The following is a 19,743-nucleotide window of genomic DNA, read 5'->3' on the forward strand; positions in this document are numbered from 1 at the left end:
GTTCAAAGTTTCTGATATTTTTTTATAACCCAACCCTGATCTGTACTTTTGTCCCTGATCTGTTTGGAGAGCTCCTTGGTCTTCATGTGTCACGCCCTAACTTATGGGACTCTAGTATGTTGAGTCAGTATTTCTATGTTTTCATTCTAGGTTTGTGTTTCTATGTTTGGCCGGGTGTGATTCCCAATCAGAGACAACGAGCGACAGCTGCCTCATACTTTAGTAGCCTATTGGCAATCATTAGTTGTGGGATCTTGTTCCGTGTAGAGGCTTGTATTGTGTTTAGCCTGAGGACTTCACGTTACGTTGTTTTTGTTCGTGTGTTTATCTTTGTAATAAACATGTATGCATTTCACGCTGCGCCTTGGTCTGACCCGTCCTTCAACGAGCGTGACATCATGGTGCCGCTTGTTAGGTGGTGCCCCTTGCTTAGTGGTGTTACAGACTCTGGGGCCTTTCAGAACAGGTGTATATATACTGAGATCATGTGACAGATCATGTGACACTTAGATTGCACACAGGTGGACTTTATTTAACTAATTATGTGACTTCTGAAGGTAATTGGTTGCACCAGATCTTATTTAGGGGCTTCATAGCAAGGGGGTGAATACATATGCACGCACCACTTTTCCGTTATTTATTTTTTTGAATTTTTTGAAACAAGTTATTTTTTTCATTTAAATTACAGGTTGTAATGCAACAAAATAGGAAAAAACGCCAAGGGGGGGTGAATACATTTGCAAGGCACTGTATGTATTTATTTCCACATTGAAGCCATGCATCTGTTGGTCACAGATACATTAACAAAATGGGCCTCACAGTGGGCAACAGGATCTCATCACGGTGTTTTTGTGCATTCAAATTACTATCGATAAAATTCAATTGTGTTCATTGTCCGTAGCTTATGCCTGCCCAATACCATAACCCCACCGCCATCATGGGGCACTCTGTTCACAACTTTAACATCAACAAACCGCTCACCCACACAATGCCATGCACACGGTCAGCGGTTGTGAGGCCGTTTGGACGTACTGCCAAATTCTCTAAAACAATGTTGGAGGCAGCTTATGGTAGAGAAATGAACATTAAATTCTCTGGCAATAGCTCTGGTGGACATTCCTGCAGTCAGCTTGCCAATTGCCCACTCCCTCAAAACTTGAGACATCTGTGGCATTGTGTTGTGTGACAAAACTGCACATTTTAGAGTGGCCTTTTATCATGGCCAGCACAAGGTGCACCTGTGTAATGATCATGCTGTTTAATCAGCTTCTTGATATGCCACACCTGTCAGGTGGATGGATTATCTTGGCAAAGAAGAAATGCTCACTAACAGGGATGTAAACAAATTTGTGCACAACATTTTTGAGAAATAAGGTTTTTGTGGTATGGAACATTTCTGGGATCTTTTATTTCAGCTCATGAAACATGAGACCAACCCTTTACATGTTGCGTTTATATACTTGTTCAGTGTATAACGGACACACATTGGAATTAGAGAAAATACATAACTTGAAGCAACCACATATTTAGCCATGAAGCACATTCTGATTGGCCAGTAAGGGGCAAGTCTCGACACACCCACAACTGGTTTATTCAGCCCTTTCGTGCAACTGCCAGCATCACGGCGATCATTTTTGGTTGTGAAAATAGCAAATATATTTCTGACACATCCCCAAACCTATAGCACTACCGCCAGCGCTTTATAGTACCATTGCATTAGGTTTGATAATCGATTACAAATTACCTGACCCTCTCCTGGACTAAATAAAAAAATACTAAACCCTCCCCCTCACTGAAATTGAAAAAGCATGACCCCCTCCCATTTTCCTCCGGGTAACAATTGTGTACATTTTGACCACTCCCCTTGTCTTTCCACTGGTCCAAAGTTGGCATCGATTTGATTTATATTGTTTTTCTATCCTAGTTCACTTTCACTACAACAAAGTAATCAGCTTCTCTGTTTCCAGGTAGACCTACACAATACTTGTATAATTTTATTCATGATAGAATCTTCAGCCTATCAGGACTGGACATGATTTCCTACATGACTAATGTATATATACTGCATATACTTTTTTATGGATTGATACTGTAATTAAAATGTGTAATCAAGTCAACAGTTTGTTGACTTAGATTGCCTCGACTCCTTTTAAGTTAATTGGGTATTAGAAATGAGCAATTTTGTGCCAGGTCCTGGTCTTGTGGTAGTGCTGCTGACTCCAGACCAAGCATTGCCCTTTGAGGCCCATGGGTTCAAATCCTGCCTGTGCCCTCATATCTGTATGTCTCCCCTTCTCATTCATAACTTTATATCTCAATAAAGAGAGAGAAAATACTAATAAATATATATTTTAAAAAACATTTAATTTCAAGACAATGTACTAGGTAAATGTGAAGGGGACACAAATAGAAAACTGGGTTTTGACATTTAAATGTTGTTAAATGAGGAGTTTGGTGGTGACTTTCTGAATTGTTAGAGTTAGACCAACAGTTTTAAGAAATACAGAAAATATTGGTATTTGAGTTGTGATTGTGGTATATTGACCAAATTATCAGGAAAGTTGTTGATGTATTTTCCCTCCAAAATTAAACAGAAACAATCATTTCAGAGCTATTTGTTAAAAAATGCCTTACACAGTATATAGAAGTTGCATAGTATAGTATATGTAACTGCTGTTCCCTTCTTCCCTTTTTCCATTTCTTCAAATCTGGTCTCAGCCGGTCTTCACCCTCTCACCACCGCTCAAGTCGGTTTACGCACAGTCATGAGACCCAGCCTCCTTCCACCATTGTCACGGTGATAACAGAATAGAATGGCCTTGAGACCAAATATGGTGGATAATGAAGGTAGTTCACTCAGGCCGTTTATCGTTGTCTGCTTAAGGAGGTGGCTGTCCCATAGATACCAAACAGAAAACATTAGGGAGTGGGATGTTTCACTTCCTCTTCCGTCTCTGCTTGAGACTCCAGAATGCTGAGTCACAATGACAAGGCAGAAATACAGCCAGGGCATAGCCTGAGTCAGTCCACACTGTAGTAGAACAAACAGGAGGTTATGACAGGAAAAAGAGTGGGATGGAGGGAGAGAAATAGGGAGAGGGGGGAAAAGTACAGACTAAAAACGTTGTGTCACCCTTCAGAACTGAAATAGAAATAGTTTTGTAATGGTTAATCATTTACTGTATTGGTATCACTTCTGTTTATAACTTTGTGTGGCTGGTCACATGATGGACCTGGTTGTGACTTTAACAACTTAACACAGGTCCCCAGGGTTTTAATGCTATGTTGGCCCTTCTGCTAAAACAAGGTCACTTTGAATGAGTGAGGGTTGCTGCTGACTATCAACAGTTCATAAGGTTTGCTGCTGACTAAAATCAGTTGACATGACAGAAATGACAGGGACATTTGTGCTTTTGTGACACTATGAAAATGACTCTCAAAATCCTCCTGATCTGAACCATGGATTACAGTCTTTCCTGTCCCATAGACTAGGCCTACTGTCAGGGTAAGGATTTATATCTAGGCCTATATGCTTGACTATTCGCAAAAAAATGAATGCCAAGTATGTCACAGCCCTTTTGTAACACAGGTTTAAGCATACAGTAAGTCTACTGTCACTCCCAACAGTCTGAATGGGCTTTGTCTCATTGTCTCCTAAACGTTTTTTTCGCTCATAATGAAAACATAAAGTGAGGTTCAGTCTAGAAGAGTTTGTCAAACAGAGAGCACACACTTCAAGGAATATCTATGTTCAAAGACCCTCACCCCATTTGAAGCAGCTTTATCATTTTTCAACAAACAATAAACGTAGATAGTAGCGCCTGATAGATAGAGCCTGTTTTGGGTTACATACTAGGAAAAGGGGGGTTCTCAAACAATTGGAGTAGAGTTGCTACCTTACATACTAGGCCAGGACAGACCAGGGTCCGTATAACATTTAGCAAGCCTGTTGTCAGAGTAGGAGTGCTGATCTAGGATCAGGTCCTCCCGGTCCACGTACTCTTGGGTACATTACCTGTAAAAAATATTATGTTTATATGACTCCATTTCAAACTGCCCCTTATTTACCACTTCCTTGCAGGTATACACTTTTTATACATATCAGTGGGTAACTGGCAAATTGGGAGGGGTGGGAGTAGGGGGGTGTTGTTAAACCATGGGGGCTGTTTGCATCAAATTAGGGAGATATTAAACAATGGAAATGTTAATGAATTTACCAGCAAAAAAAGCAGAGAACCATTCACACAGACCTGATACCTGTATTTTGGTTACAGGGTCTGTGAAAATGCAGGATTCATGACTAGGTCTTTAGGTGGGTTTTATTTTTCCTTGTTTTTTTACCACCTACCCCGTTCACAAAAAATCAGGCAAAAAGGAGCAGGCATGGTCAATTAGTGGGATTCGGTTTATGTATGAAAGGGATATTATTCAATAAGATCTAAAAGGCAAAACTGATCCTAAATCAGCAATCTTACTCTGAGATGCTTGATGCATACTGCCCCAGAAGACCTAGTTCTTATGAATCCCAATGATGTTGCAACTACATGGCTGTATTGAGCAATAACCCAGCACCGTGAAAGCACCCTGTCAGCAGTTGTGGAAGATCAGGTCATGTGAACTGAAGTTGTTAGGAAGGTTACCTAATTACTGTGGTCTGTTATTTCATTAGCTGATAACTGTTTTCCACTTCACAGTTTTAGCTTAATAACCTGTGTATGGTTATTGGTATGGTACTAATTTTGTGTAGTTATTGGAGGCTAATGTGATCAACTTTGATAAACCATTTGTCAACTACAATATGCCATTTCAAAACCGAAAGATGTATTGTCGAATAAAATGTATACAAAAGCCATCATATATGTCCCTGTCCACGTACTTTATTCCCATACTTCATACTGCATATTGAGTTTATATAAAAAAGTGTGATAAACCCTACAGTTTTTCTTTTGACTGCATTCTGAAAAAGGTAAATAATTAAGCTACATATGCTATTGAAACATGCGCAATTACAGAATGAAACAGAAGTTTCAGAACTGCGTCACAACCATAGAGGAGCAAGTTCAATTCCTTTCATAGCCTAAATATTTATTAATTAGCCTATTATCAGAAATAATTGTCAAATTACTACTATTTTCTTCAAAGGATATAATACACACACATTTTGCAACAATAACAGCTGTATTTAAACTGTAGCACTGCTTTTGGTTGATACTGTTTTAGCTGTTACTAATAAAATGTTACTTTGTAACAAACATTGATTTGTGTATGAGTGAGATCATCGTCAAATGATCCGCCTATTTGCTGTTGAAATTCTTAAACGTGATTGGCTGCGCTCTGTGAGACTCGATTTCACTGACGCATTCCGTTTGGAACAATAAATAGAGCGAACAAGGCTCCTTCCATTTCACAACTCTGGGAAGACGCATCTAGAAGTTCTTGCTTCAACAGTGATTGAACGGAACTCTTCTGCCATCCTCCAGCACTATATAACATTCCGGATTTATAACTTAACACGTACTTGAACTCTAATAGCAACATAGTCTAAGAAACTCTATTTTTGTACCGTTCAGTTTGATATAAAATAAGAACATCTGCCAAAATGGAGTCTCAGGTCCGCCAGAACTACCACAGCGATTGCGAAGCTGCCATCAACCGGATGATCAACATGGAGATGTTTGCCTCTTACACCTACACTTCAATGGTAAGGAGACTGCAATTGGCTACCAAGAGGACCATTTTCTTGCTCTACGCAGTATTGTGTATTGCGCCTGGGTCTAAACGTTATTTTATTCTGACCTGTCTGTAGGCCTAGGCAATAGCCAAGTAAAACTGAACTCTGGAGTACACCCTTACGAAAAAAGATTGCAGTGCAATACACTGCTCTTACTGCGTCTAAAATGCCACAGTCGAGAGCAGTTACTGCACTTTTACTGCAGTTTAAAAATGTGCCATCTTTTTTTTGTAAGTTGTGTGGTTGTTTTAGTTGGCTAGACAATTATCAACCTTGATGTGGACCTATCCATTCAAATTAAACTGAGATCTATCCTAGGACGGAGTGTAACATATTGACAGGTTAATTGGCAGGTTACCAAGTAGGCTAATGACTTTTCGGATCGTATTACTGTGTTAGTCATGCTTAGTTGCCACAACAAGAACAGAATGCTGAGTCATGTTTGGCATGTTTTTTTCTAACCACACTGTTTTGTCTATCCACCCAGGCTTTCTATTTCTCCCGTGACGATGTGGCTCTGCCTGGCTTCGCTCATTTCTTCAAGGAGAACAGCGACGAGGAGCGCGAGCACGCCGACAAGCTGCTCTCCTTCCAGAACAAGAGAGGTGGACGCATTTTCCTCCAGGACATCAAGGTGGGTGTTGAAACACTAATTTGCATTGTAGACTGTTAGAAGGGCAAAAAGGGTTCTTCAACTTCTACATAGAAGAGGGTTGTCTGAAATCTTCTCTATGGTAGAAAGAATCCTTTAAGAACAAGATCTCAGTTGAAAAGGTTTTACCAGGAACCAAATGGTTAATCTAGAATCTATAGGGACAAGCTGATGAACCCTCTATGGCTCTAGATGTAACTTTCTTTCTAATACTGTAGACTTGATGTATTGGTGTCATTGTTTTGAGTGAGTATTCGTGTTAATGCAGAGTTCATTGTAAGGCACGCCCTATGTAGCTGCCCTGGTATTACAGCAAGGTGCTCAGATGAGAAATGGCCTGACTGCGTATGTCTAAACGCACTGCCTCCATAACCACTGAATTAAAACAGCCTGATGGGTATAACTATCCAGACTCTGCCAATGTTAATATATAGGCTTACTCCATTTAAGAGGTGCTTTTTTTCCAAAGCGACTTAGTCATGAGTCTATACATTTGACATATAGGTAGCCCCAGCAGGAAGTGAACCAGTTACCTTTGGCGTTGAAAGTGCCATGCTCTACCGACTGAGCCACACCGGATCTGTGACTTGGGGTTTTTCCTATTGACTGTGTTAAATTGACCCCATCTTGACTTTTTGCTGAATTGTTTCCAGTTCCTTTTATCCCTATGTGCCAGATATACTGGGTAACTGTTGACTGTTAGTAGGTATACATAGGAATGTCTGCTAGTAGTCCCTAACCCTCCTGTGTTCCCTCTGTCCTGTGTAGAAGCCAGATCGTGATGAGTGGGGCAATGGCCTGGAGGCCATGCAGTGTGCTCTGCAGCTGGAGAAGAATGTGAACCAGGCCCTGCTGGACCTGCACAAGATTGCCTCCGACAAGGTCGACCCCCATGTAAGTAATGTCCCCCTCTTTATGGGGGAACTACACGTCACATGTATACATCACATAGAATAAAGCTACTGTACTGTCCCAGGAGCTGATCAGGTTGTTGTAGCTCTGCTAACTAATGACACAGGCTTGTGTGACCTGCCTCTTCACCCAAACACAATAGCCCACAGACGTACAAGAATGCACACTATACAAAAAATGCAGCAAATACATAAGTTGGACAGCTGCAAACACCTCATTGAGTTAGTTATCTGCCCTTATGTCATTACCACCAGGCTGTGTGTTACTGCATCTACAGTAGTGTCTGTAGTTATTCTCTTGTCTGACCTGTGTTTTCCTCCTTTAGCTGTGTGACTTCCTGGAGTCCCACTACCTGAATGAGCAGGTGGAGGCCATTAAGAAGCTGGGCAACCACGTCACCAACCTCACTAAGATGGATGCTGTCAACAACAAGATGGCCGAGTACCTGTTTGACAAGCACACCCTGGGAGGGCAGAGCTAAACCACGTCCAGGCTACAACCTCCAGCCTCATACAAGGACTCCTGGATTTTCTGCTCTATTCTGCTGCCTTTGCATCTATAAGGAGGAGAAGGTGTTGAATTGGTACAGCGCAATGCACAACAGCTGTAATTTTGACAAGTTTGTTAAAAGATCACAAGTTGCTGATGTTTTCTAAATGTTGCCAGCTGTAGTAATGGATGTTAGTCTATTCAGGTGCTTTGTCTTTGTGCTGTCTTACTGAGCATTTCAATACCTAAAATGAGGGTTTTCTTCACTAGGTGTAACTGGTCATTTTCAATCTGCACAGAATCTGAAGAATAAAACCTTTTTTGAGCTGGATTCACAGTTTGTTACTATATATCTCAAACACATGGGACCAACACTACATGTTGCATTTATATTTTTGTTCAGTGTACATATGCCATGAGCCCAAAGCCCAACATCTTTGCATTCATTCTCTCATTTCCCCATAGAAATGATAAATTCTGACAATTGTAGGCCTACTACAGTGACTTTGAGGGTCATAATTGGAAAAGGTTGACATGAGGTTTATAAGGGCTATTACCATATCTTGTAATAGTGCCATGTCTATTCAGGTCCCATAAAACAACAACTCTAGGCCTGAAACAGTGAACTGGGTAACCACATTCACTAGTCGATTTAGCCTGTGCAGTTTAAAAGCAGATTATTAAATGGCCTAGAGATCATTCAAACCCGTGTGTAAATCTACTAGCAAGTGGTTATGACACACAGGTCGTCCCAGGGTTACTGGTTGATGAGGACAATATTTGCTATCTCTGAATATATTTCTTAACAGACACACTACTTCTTGTTATTTGAATTAATACTTGAGTAGACTATTCATCACGTTATATTCCATATTCTGAGCCATATGCCTATCCAAGCCTTGATTCATTAGGCGCTTAGGGACTGTATGTTATTTGAGGGATACCTGGAGAAAATTGGACGGCTTTGAAATAAATGGATAGCCCTCACTTAAGCGTGGTCCTCTGTAGCTCAGCTGGTAGAGCACGACGCTTGAAACGCTAAGGTAGTGGGTTCGATCCCCGGGACCACCCATACACAAAAACAAAAATGTATGCACGCATGACTGTAAGTCGCTTTGGATAAAAGCGTCTGCTAAATGGCTATTATTATTATTATTATTAAGCAAAATATATTTTTACTCGACCCTCCCTGAACGCTTGAAAAAAAAAAAGTGACCCTCCCCTATACCCAAAATAATAATTAGTACAAAGTGGATAGCAGAGAACATGCCTACCATTTACCTTCACTCCTAGGACATACTAGAGCCTATAGATATGCAGTTTTAGAAACAGTTCTTCGTCCTGTAAGCATTACATGGCAAAGTAGCCAGAAGGGTGTGGATTCACATTCCACTGCTGACAAGGGTAGGGGTGAAAAGATGTCCTTTATAATTAAAGCACCGCATGAATCTATCTAATTTGCGGTCCAAGAAAAAATAGCAATTTCATGCAATTCCACATTTTGCATAACTGGAGACAAGCAGAATATTTTAATACCACAACAGAGCATGACAACGAATACAGTGCATTTGGAAAGTATTCAGACCCCTTGAACTTTTCCACATTTTGTTACGTTACAGCCTTATTCTAAAATGGATTCAATTGTTTTTCTTCAATCTAGACACTACCCCATAATGTCAAAGCAAAAACAGGTTTTTAGAAGTCCTTTAGGTGCCTTTTGGCAAACTACAAGTGGGCTGTCATGTGCCTTTTACTGAGGAGTGACTTCCATCTGGCCACTCTACCATAAAGGCCTGATTGGTGGAGTGCTGCAGAGATGGTTGTCATTCTGGAAGGTTCTCCCATCTCCACAGAGGAACTCTGTCGGATTCTTGGTCACCTCCCTGACCAAGGTCCTTCTCCCCCAATTGCTCAGTTTGGCCGGGCGGCCAGCTCTAGGAAGAGTCTAATGGTCATCCATTATAGAATGATGGAGGCCACTATGTTCTTGTTGACCTTCAATGCTGCAGAAATGTTTTGGTACCCTTCCCCAGATCTGTGCATCGACACAATCCTGTCTCGGAGCTCTACGGACAATTCCTTTGACCTCATGGCTTTTTTGCTCTGACATGCACTGTCAACATTTTACATTTTAGCCTTATCCAGAGCGACTTACAGTTAGTGAGTGTATACTGGCCCTCTGTGGGAATCGAACCCACAACCCTGGCGTTGCAAGCACCATGCTCTACCAACTGAGCTACAAAGGGCCCGTAGTCAACTGTGGGACCTTATATAGACAGGTGTGTGCCTTTCCAAATAATGTCCAATCAATTGAATTTACCACAGGTGGACTCCAACCAAGATGTAGAAACATCTCAAGCATGATTAACAAACTAGGCATGCATAGCTCACTGCATGATCCTCAAACCAAAGACTGGCCAAACTCGGCACAATGACTGTATAGCCTAAAGAATTTCATTATAATTTAATTCTAAGTAACACTTTTTTTTAGATTTTGTTTTATACAGCCTAGATGCAAAATGTATAGGCATGTTGTTGAAGTGCTTTTGTTGAAGTGTTGTTAAAATGCTGAGTGCGCCTGCCAGCCTGTAGCTTGTCACAAATGAAATAATTGAAATAATAATAATATAGCTTAAATAATTCATTTTGGTTCCTTCATAGGCTACCTGGCTTGCTCCTGACTGATTTAGAGTAAGTATGTAATAACCTGTTGAAATGTTGAATGTCAATTGATAGTGACAGAATCACACATTACTTCCCAAGCAAAGTATTTTTTTTTGCCTCCTTGGCAAAGGTTGTAGCGCAGCCTCTGAATGTCATAGAGACAAACCAAATATATCACATATTCCCCGGCATTTTACAACTTGTTTCTAACATAAAGCATACTGGACTAAAGGCGTCCTTATAGATAGCTTTATATAATCAGATCCATTACATGTTTTAAGACTATCATTTTGTCTGTCAAACAGGTAGGCCTGTTATTGAATAGGAAGAAATAGGCTCCAACACAAAGCCCTCTTGTTGTTAGTAGCTTAAAGTCAAATTAAAATGAAGACTTTAAATCAGGGTTCTTCAATTCCGGTCCTGGAGGGCCGAAACACTTCTGTTTTTTATTTCTACCTGGTAGTTAATTGCACTCACCTGGTGTCCCAGGTCTGAATTAGCCCCTGATTAGAAGGAGAGGATGAAAAACAGAGGTGTTTCGGCCCTCCAGGACCGGAATTGAAGAACCTTGCTTTAAATGAATTAGGACTTCTCGAATTGGCTTACTTTTGACAGCGGAAACGCAGCCTATCCAGCCGTGAGGCACACTGCCCATATGCGCATGGAACAAGAGTAATGTGCTTTTGGTGCCTGTATACTTGGTATTTAGAAACATAAAAAACTTAGTTTTTTTCCCCATTTCGTTTTATTTGATTAAAAACCAAGCATCCCCTCCTCTAAATGAAGGCTGTTTTCTTTTTGTCCTGCCCAATGCAATCAAGTAGGCTAGTCAAGACAGTCGATAATGGGTTTTGCTTGTGAGACCGCTTGGAAAAAAGTATTTATCACCAAAGCTTTATTAAAAGATCACGTTTGAGAGGAGAAAAACAGTGAGCTGACATTCCCTTTTTATCTATGTATTGTAGACAGTCCTACATTATTTTAGCCATGCTTTGGAGGTGCGTAAAACCCACTCGGTGATGTAGGCTACATGTGTCCATGCCCATCATGAAAGGAGAGATGCGAACCTCGGTGAATACCAGCCTCATATGAATCCCTCCCTAGGCTACCCTTACCCTAGGCCTGCTATAATGAAGGCTGGTTCAACATCAATGCCTTGCGTCTTTTTTATCCTGGCGATTTTATGATTTCATTACATTTGACATTTATTGATTGTTGTTGAAAAAAAACATAATAGATTGCTTTTTTTTTATTGAACCAAACTTTTTATATAAACATTATATTTGGAAGCAGTATAACAGTGAGTGGACATTCTCCCTTTCTCTTTATATTGGATCTTTGTCCAGCTAATTTGGATGTGCTTAAAACCGTCCATAGTCTGCATTGTTTTAACATTGTTTTAACTCCCAAAGGGAGCAATTATGGTGCCTGTAAGTGTATTTACATTTAGCCTATTTAAAACACATTTTCGATCTCTTTTTAGGCCTTATCAATAATGAATGTTATCTTGCTTATTGACAATGTTTGGCATGTCAATGCTCAGCTATAATGTAATTTACAGTAGGCCTAGCCCATATAGAAGTGCGAATGCTACAGTGTCTTGCGAAATTCAATTGTGTTCATTGTCCGTAGCTTATGCCTGCCCAATACCATAACCCCACCGCCATCATGGGGCACTCTGTTCACAACTTTGACATCAGCAAACCGCTCACCCACACAATGCCATGCACATGGTCAGCGGTTGTGAGGCCGTTTGGACGTACTGCCAAATTCTCTAAAACAATGTTGGAGGCAGCTTATGGTAGAGAAATGAACATTAAATTCTCTGGCAATAGCTCTGGTGGACATTCCTGCAGTCAGCTTGCCAATTGCCCACTCCCTCAAAACTTGAGACATCTGTGGCATTGTGTAGTGTGACAAAACTGCACATTTTAGAGTGGCCTTTTATCATGGCCAGCACAAGGTGCACCTGTGTAATGATCATGCTGTTTAATCAGCTTCTTGATATGCCACACCTGTCAGGTGGATGGATTATCTTGGCAAATAAGAAATGCTCACTAACAGGGATGTAAACAAATTTGTGCACAACATTTTTGAGAAATAAGGTTTTTGTGGTATGGAACATTTCTGGGATCTTTTATTTCAGCTCATGAAACATGAGACCAAACCTTTACATGTTGCGTTTATATACTTGTTTAGTGTATAACGAAGAAACATTGGAATTAGAGAAAATACATAACTTGAAGCAACCACATATTTAACCATGAAGCACATTCTGATTGGCCAGTAAGGGGCAAGCCTCGACACACCCACAACTGGTTTATTCAGCCCTTTCGTGCAACTGCCGGCATCACGGCGATCATTTTTGGTTGTGAAAATAGCAAATATATTTCTGACACATCCCCAAACCTATAGCACTACCGCCAGCGCTTTATAGTACCATTGCATTAGGTTTGATAATCGATTACAAATTACCTGACCCTCTCCTGGACTAAATAAAAAAATACTAAACCCTCCCCCTCACTTAAATTGAAAAACATGACCCCCTCCCATTTTCCTCCGGGTAACAATTGTGTACATTTTGACCACTCCCCTTGTCTTTCCACTGGTCCAAAGTTGGCATCGATTTGATTTATATTGTTTTTCTATCCTAGTTCACTTTCACTACAACAAAGTAATCAGCTTCTCTGTTTCCAGGTAGACCAACACAATACTTGTATAATTTTATTCATGATAGAATCTTCAGCCTATCAGGACTGGACATGATTTCCTACATGACTAATGTATATATACTGCATATACTTTTTTATGGATTGATACTGTAATTAAAATGTGTAATCAAGTCAACAGTTTGTTGACTTAGATTGCCTCGACTCCTTTTAAGTTAATTGGGTATTAGAAATGAGCAATTTTGTGCCAGGTCCTGGTCTTGTGGTAGTGCTGCTGACTCCAGACCACGCATTGCCCTTTGAGGCCCATGGGTTCAAATTCTGCCTGTGCCCTCATATCTGTATGTCTCCCCTTCTCATTCATAACTTTATATCTCAATAAAGAGAGAGAAAATACTAATAAATATATATTTTAAAAAACATTTAATTTCAAGACAATGTACTAGGTAAATGTGAAGGGGACACAAATAGAAAACTGGGTTTTGACATTTAAATGTTGTTAAATGAGGAGTTTGGTGGTGACTTTCTGAATTGTTAGAGTTAGACCAACAGTTTTAAGAAATACAGAAAATATTGGTATTTGAGTTGTGATTGTGGTATATTGACCAAATTATCAGGAAAGTTGTTGATGTATTTTCCCTCCAAAATTAAACAGAAACAATCATTTCAGAGCTATTTGTTAAAAAATGCCTTACACAGTATATAGAAGTTGCATAGTATAGTATATGTAACTGCTGTTCCCTTCTTCCCTTTTTCCATTTCTTCAAATCTGGTCTCAGCCGGTCTTCACCCTCTCACCACCTACTCACCACCGCTCAAGTCGGTTTACGCACAGTCATGAGACCCAGCCTCCTTCCACCATTGTCACGGTGATAACAGAATAGAATGGCCTTGAGACCAAATATGGTGGATAATGAAGGTAGTTCACTCAGGCCGTTTATCGCTGTCTGCTTAAGGGGGTGGCTGTCCCATAGACACCAAACAGAAAACATTAGGGAGTGGGATGTTTCGCTTCCTCTTCCGTCTCTGCTTGAGACTCCAGAATGCTGAGTCACAATGACAAGGCAGAAATACAGCCAGGGCATAGCCTGAGTCAGTCCACACTGTAGTAGAACAAACAGGAGGTTATGACAGGAAAAATAGTGGGATGGAGGGAGAGAAATAGGGAGAGGGGGGAAAAGTACAGACTAAAAACATTATGTCACCCTTCAGAACTGAAATAGAAAGAGTTTTGTAATGGTTAATAATTTACTGTATTGGTATCACTTCTGTTTATAACTTTGTGCGGCTGGTCACATGATGGACCTGGTTGTGACTTTAACAACTTAACACAGGTCCCCAGGGTTTTAATGCTATGTTTGCCCTTCTGCTAAAACAAGGTCACTTTGAATGACTGAGGGTTGCTGCTGACTATCAACAGTTCATAAGGGTTGCTGCTGACTAACAACAGTTCATAAGGGTTGCTGCTGACTAAAAACAGTTGACATGACAGAAATGACAGGGACATTTGTCCTTTTGTGACACTATGAAAATGACTCTCAAAATCCTCCTGATCTGAACCATGGATTACAGTCTTTCCTGTCCCATAGACTAGGCCTACTGTCAGGGTAAGGATTTATATCTAGGCCTATATGCTTGACTATTCGCAAAAAAAGGAATGCCAAGTATGTCACAGCCCTTTTGTAACACCGGTTTAAGCATACGTCTACTGTCACTCCCAACAGTCTGAAGGGGCTTTGTCTCATTGCCTCCTAAACTTTGTTTGCACTAATAATGAAAACGTAAAGTGAGGTTCAGTCTAGAACAGGTTGTCAAACAGAGAGCACACACTTCAAGGGATATCTATGTTCAAAGATCCTCACCCCATTTGAAGCAGCTTTATCATTTTTCAACAAACAATAAACCTAGATAGTAGCGCCTGATAGATAGATTCTGTTTTGGGTTACATATTAGGAAAAAGGGGGTTCTGTTCTCAAACAATTGGAGTAGAGTTGCTACCTTACATACTAGGCCAGGACAGACCAGGGTCCGTATAACATTTAGCAAGCCTGTTGTCAGAGTAGGAGTGCTGATCTAGGATCAGGTCCTCCCTGTCCACGTACTCTTGGGTACATTACCTGTAAAACATATTATGTTTATATGACTCCATTTCAAACTGCCCCTTATTTACCACTTCCTTGCAGGTATACACTTTTTATACATATCAGTGGGTAACTGGCAAATTGGGAGGGGTGGGAGCAGGGGGGTGTTGTTAAACCATGGGGGCTGTTTGCATCAAATTAGGGAGATATTACACAATGGAAATGTTAATGAATTTACCAGCAAAAAAAGCAGAGAACCATTCACACAGACCTGATACCTGTATTTTGGTTACAGGGTCTGTGAAAATGCAGGATTCATGACTAGGTCTTTAGGTGGGTTTTATTTTTCCTTGTTTTTTTACCACCTACCCCGTTCACAAAAAATCAGGCAAAAAGGAGCAGACATGGTCAATTAGTGGGATTCGGTTTATGTATGAAAGGGATATTATTCAATAAGATCTAAAAGGCAAAACTGATCCTAAATCAGCAATCTTACTCTGAGATGCTTGATGCATACTGCCCCAGAAGACCTAGTTCTTATGAATCCCAATGATGTTGCAACTACATGGCTGTATTGAGCAATAACCCAGCACCGTGAAAGCACCATGTCAGCAGTTGTGGAAGATCAGGTCATGTGAACTGAAGTTGTTAGGAAGGTTACCTTATTACTGTGGTCTGTTATTTCATTAGCTGATAACTGTTTTCCACTTCACCGTTTTAGCTTAATAACCTGTGTATGGTTATTGGTATGGTACTAATTTTGTGTAGTTATTGGAGGCTAATGTGATCAACTTTGATAAACCATTTGTCAACTACAATATGCCATTTCAAAACCGAAAGGTGTATTGTCGAATAAAATGTATACAAAAGCCATCATATCTGTCCCTGTCCACGTACTGTATTCCCATACTTCATACTGCAAATTGAGTTTATATAAAAAAGTGTGATAAACCCTACAGTTTTTATTTTGACTGCATTCTGAAAAAGGTAACTAATTAAGCTACATATGCTATTGAAACATGCGCAATTACAGAATGAAACAGAAGTTTCAGAACTGCGTCACAACCATAGAGGAGCAAGTTCAATTCCTTTCATAGCCTAAATATTTATTAATTAGCCTATTATCAGAAATAACTGTCAAATTACTACTATTTTCTTCAAAGGATATAATACACACACATTTTGCAACAATAACAGCTGTATTTAAACTGTAGCACTGCTTTTGGTTGATACTGTTTTAGATGTTACTAATAAAATGTTACTTTGTAACAAACATTGATTTGTGTATGAGTGGGTGAGATCATCATCAAATGATCCGCCTATTTGCTGTTGAAATTCTAAACGTGATTGGCTGCGCTCTGTGAGGCTCGATTTCACTGACGCATTCCGTTTGGAACAATAAATAGAGCGAACAAGGCTCCTTCCATTTCACAACTCTGGGAAGACGCATCTAGAAGTTCTTGCTTCAACAGTGATTGAACGGAACTCTTCTGCCATCCTCCAGCACTATATAACATTCCGGATTTATAACTTAACACGTACTTGAACTCTAATAGCAACATAGTCTAAGAAACTCTATTTTTGTACCGTTCAGTTTGATATAAAATAAGAAAATCTGCCAAAATGGAGTCTCAGATCCGCCAGAACTATCACCGCGACAGCGAAGCTGCCATCAACCGGATGATCAACATGGAGATGTTTGCCTCTTACACCTACACTTCAATGGTAAGGAGACTACAATAGGCTACCAAGAGGACCATTTTCTTGCTCTACGCAGTATTGTGTATTACGCCTGGGTCTAAACGTTATTTACCTTTCTGTAGGCTTAGGCAATAGCCAAGTAAAACTGAACTCTGGAGTACACCCTTACGAAAAAAGATTGCAGTGCAATACACTGCTCTTACTGCGTCTAAAATACCACAGTCGAGAGCAGTTACTGCAATTTTACTGCAGTTTAAAAATGTGCCATCTTTTTTTTGTAAGTTGTGTGGTTGTTTTAGTTGGCTAGACAATTATCAACCTTGAGGTAGACCTATCCATTCAAATTAAACTGAGATCTATCCTAGGACGGAGTGTAACATCTTGACAGGTTAATTGGCAGGTTACCAAGTAGGCTAATGACTTCTCGGATCGTATTGCTGTGTTAGTCATGCTTAGTTGCCACAACAAGAACGGAATGCTGAGTCATGTTTGGCATGTTTTTTTCTAACCACACTGTTTTATGTCGATCCACCCAGGCTTTCTATTTCTCCCGTGACGATGTGGCTCTGCCTGGCTTCGCTCATTTCTTCAAGGAGAACAGCGACGAGGAGCGCGAGCACGCCGACAAGCTGCTCTCCTTCCAGAACAAGAGAGGTGGACGCATTGTCCTTCAGGACATCAAGGTGAGTGTTGAAACACTAATTTACATTGTAGACTGTTAGAAGGGCAAAAAGTGTTCTTCAACTTCTACATAGAGGGTTGTCTGAAATCTTCTCTCTGGTAGAAAGAATCCTTTAAGAACAAGATCTCAGTTGAAAAGGTTTTACCAGGAACCAAATGGTGAATCTAGAATCTATAGGGACAAGCTGATGAACCCTCTATGGCTCTAGATGTAACTTTCTTTCTAATACTGTAGACTTGATGTATTGGCGTTATTGTTTTGAGTGAGTATTCGTGTTAATGCAGAGTTCATTGTAAGGCACGCCCTATGTAGCTGCCCTGGTATTACAGCAAGGTGCTCAGATGAGAAATGGCCTGACTGCGTATGTCTAAACGCACTGCCTCCATAACCACTGAATTAAAACAGCCTGAGGGGTATAACTATCCATGACTCTGCCAATGTTAATATATAGGCTTACTCCATTTAAGAGGTGCTTTTTTCCAAAGTGACTTATAATAATAATAATAATAATATAATATGCCATTTAGCAGACGCTTTTATCCAAAGCTACTTACAGTCATGCGTGCATACATTTTTTTGTGTATGGGTGGTCCCGGGGATCGAACCCACTACCTTGGCGTTACAAGCGCCGTGCTCTACCAGCTGAGCTACAGAGGACCACTTAGTCATGCGTGTATACATTTTACATATAGGTAGCCCCAGCAGGAAGTGAACCAATTACCTTTGGCGTTGAAAGTGCCATGCTCTACCGACTGAGCCACACCGGATCTGTGACTTGTGGTTTTTCCTATTGACTGTGTTAAATTGACCCCATCTTGACTTTTTGCTGAATTGTTTCCAGTTCGTTTAATCTCTATGTGCCAGATATACTGGCTAACTGTTGACTGTTAGTAGGTATACATAGGAACGTCTGCTAGTAGTCCCTAACCCTCCTGTGTTCCCTCTGTCCTGTGTAGAAGCCAGATCGTGATGAGTGGGGCAATGGCCTGGAGGCCATGCAGTGTGCTCTGCAGCTGGAGAAGAATGTAAACCAGGCCCTGCTGGACCTGCACAAGATTGCCTCCGACAAGGTTGACCCCCATGTAAGTAATGTCCCCCTCTTTATGGGGGAACTACACGTCACATGTATACATCACATAGAATACAGCTACTGTACTGTCCCAGGAGCTGATCAGGTTGTTGTAGCTCTGCTAACTAATGACACAGGCTTGTGTGACCTGCCTCTTCACCCAAACACAATAGCCCACAGATGTACAAGAATGCCTACTATACAAAAAATGCAGCAAATACATAAGTTGGACAGCTGCAAACACCTCATTGAGTTAGTTATCTGCCCTTATGTCATTACCACCAGGCTGTGTGTTACTGCATCTACAGTAGTGTCTGTAGGCATTCTCTTGTCTGACCTGTGTTTTCCTCCTTTAGCTGTGTGACTTCCTGGAGTCCCACTACCTGAATGAGCAGGTGGAGGCCATTAAGAAGCTGGGCGACCACGTCACCAACCTCACCAAGATGGATGCTGTCAAAAACAAGATGGCCGAGTACCTGTTTGACAAGCACACCCTGGGAGGCCAGAGCTAAACCACATACAGGCTACAGCCTCATACAAGGACTCCTGGCTTCTCTGCTCTATTCTGCTGCCTTTGCATCTATAAGGAGGAGAAGGTGTTGAGCTGGGACAGAGCAATGCAGCTGTTAAATTTGACTACACTATGTTTGGGAGGCAAGGCATGTGAAATGAATGAGCAAAAAGATCACAAAAATATTGCTGTGGAGTAATGGATGTTGTATCAGTTTATTCTGGTGCTTTGTTTAATACCCAACACAAGTGTACTTTTCATTAAGTATAACTGGTTATTTCAATCTGCCCTGAATCTGAAGAATAAAACATTTTGAGCTGGATTGACTGTTCGTTTAATCAATCAATCAATCAATTTTATTTTATATAGCCCTTCTTACATCAGCTAATATCTCGAAGTGCTGTACAGAAACCCAGCCTAAAACCCCAAACAGCTAGTAATGCAGGTGTAGAAGCAAATGCAAATGCTGGTTGCCATGAGCCCAAAGCGTACTTCATGAGTGTGCATTTTTTTTCTTCATAGAAATGATAAATACTGACAATTGTAGGCCTACTACAGTGACTGAGGATCATAATGGGGAAA

The 19,743-nt window shown here is 40.6% G+C and overlaps 2 protein-coding genes across 2 annotated transcripts; both read left to right on the plus strand.

Annotated features, from left to right (window-relative positions):
• Window positions 1-5,359: 5,359 nt before the first annotated feature.
• Window positions 5,360-8,115, plus strand: LOC311104076 (ferritin, middle subunit-like). The gene is made up of 4 exons (XM_084145738.1): window positions 5,360-5,701; window positions 6,219-6,365; window positions 7,152-7,277; window positions 7,621-8,115. Exons 1-4 carry the CDS (start codon window positions 5,600-5,602, stop codon window positions 7,774-7,776), a joined length of 531 nt encoding a protein of 176 aa, XP_084001864.1. The 5' UTR covers window positions 5,360-5,599; the 3' UTR covers window positions 7,777-8,115.
• An 8,478-nt stretch (window positions 8,116-16,593) lies between these two features.
• LOC311104078 (ferritin, middle subunit-like) lies at window positions 16,594-19,483 on the plus strand. The gene is made up of 4 exons (XM_084145740.1): window positions 16,594-16,923; window positions 17,436-17,582; window positions 18,538-18,663; window positions 19,007-19,483. The coding sequence occupies exons 1-4, from the start codon at window positions 16,822-16,824 to the stop codon at window positions 19,160-19,162; spliced, it is 531 nt and encodes a 176-aa protein (XP_084001866.1). The 5' UTR covers window positions 16,594-16,821; the 3' UTR covers window positions 19,163-19,483.
• The last annotated feature ends 260 nt before the right edge of the window (window positions 19,484-19,743 follow it).

Source organism: Coregonus lavaretus (assembly GCF_964263955.1).
Source record: "Coregonus lavaretus genome assembly, chromosome: 28".
Lineage (NCBI taxonomy): Eukaryota > Metazoa > Chordata > Actinopteri > Salmoniformes > Salmonidae > Coregonus > Coregonus lavaretus.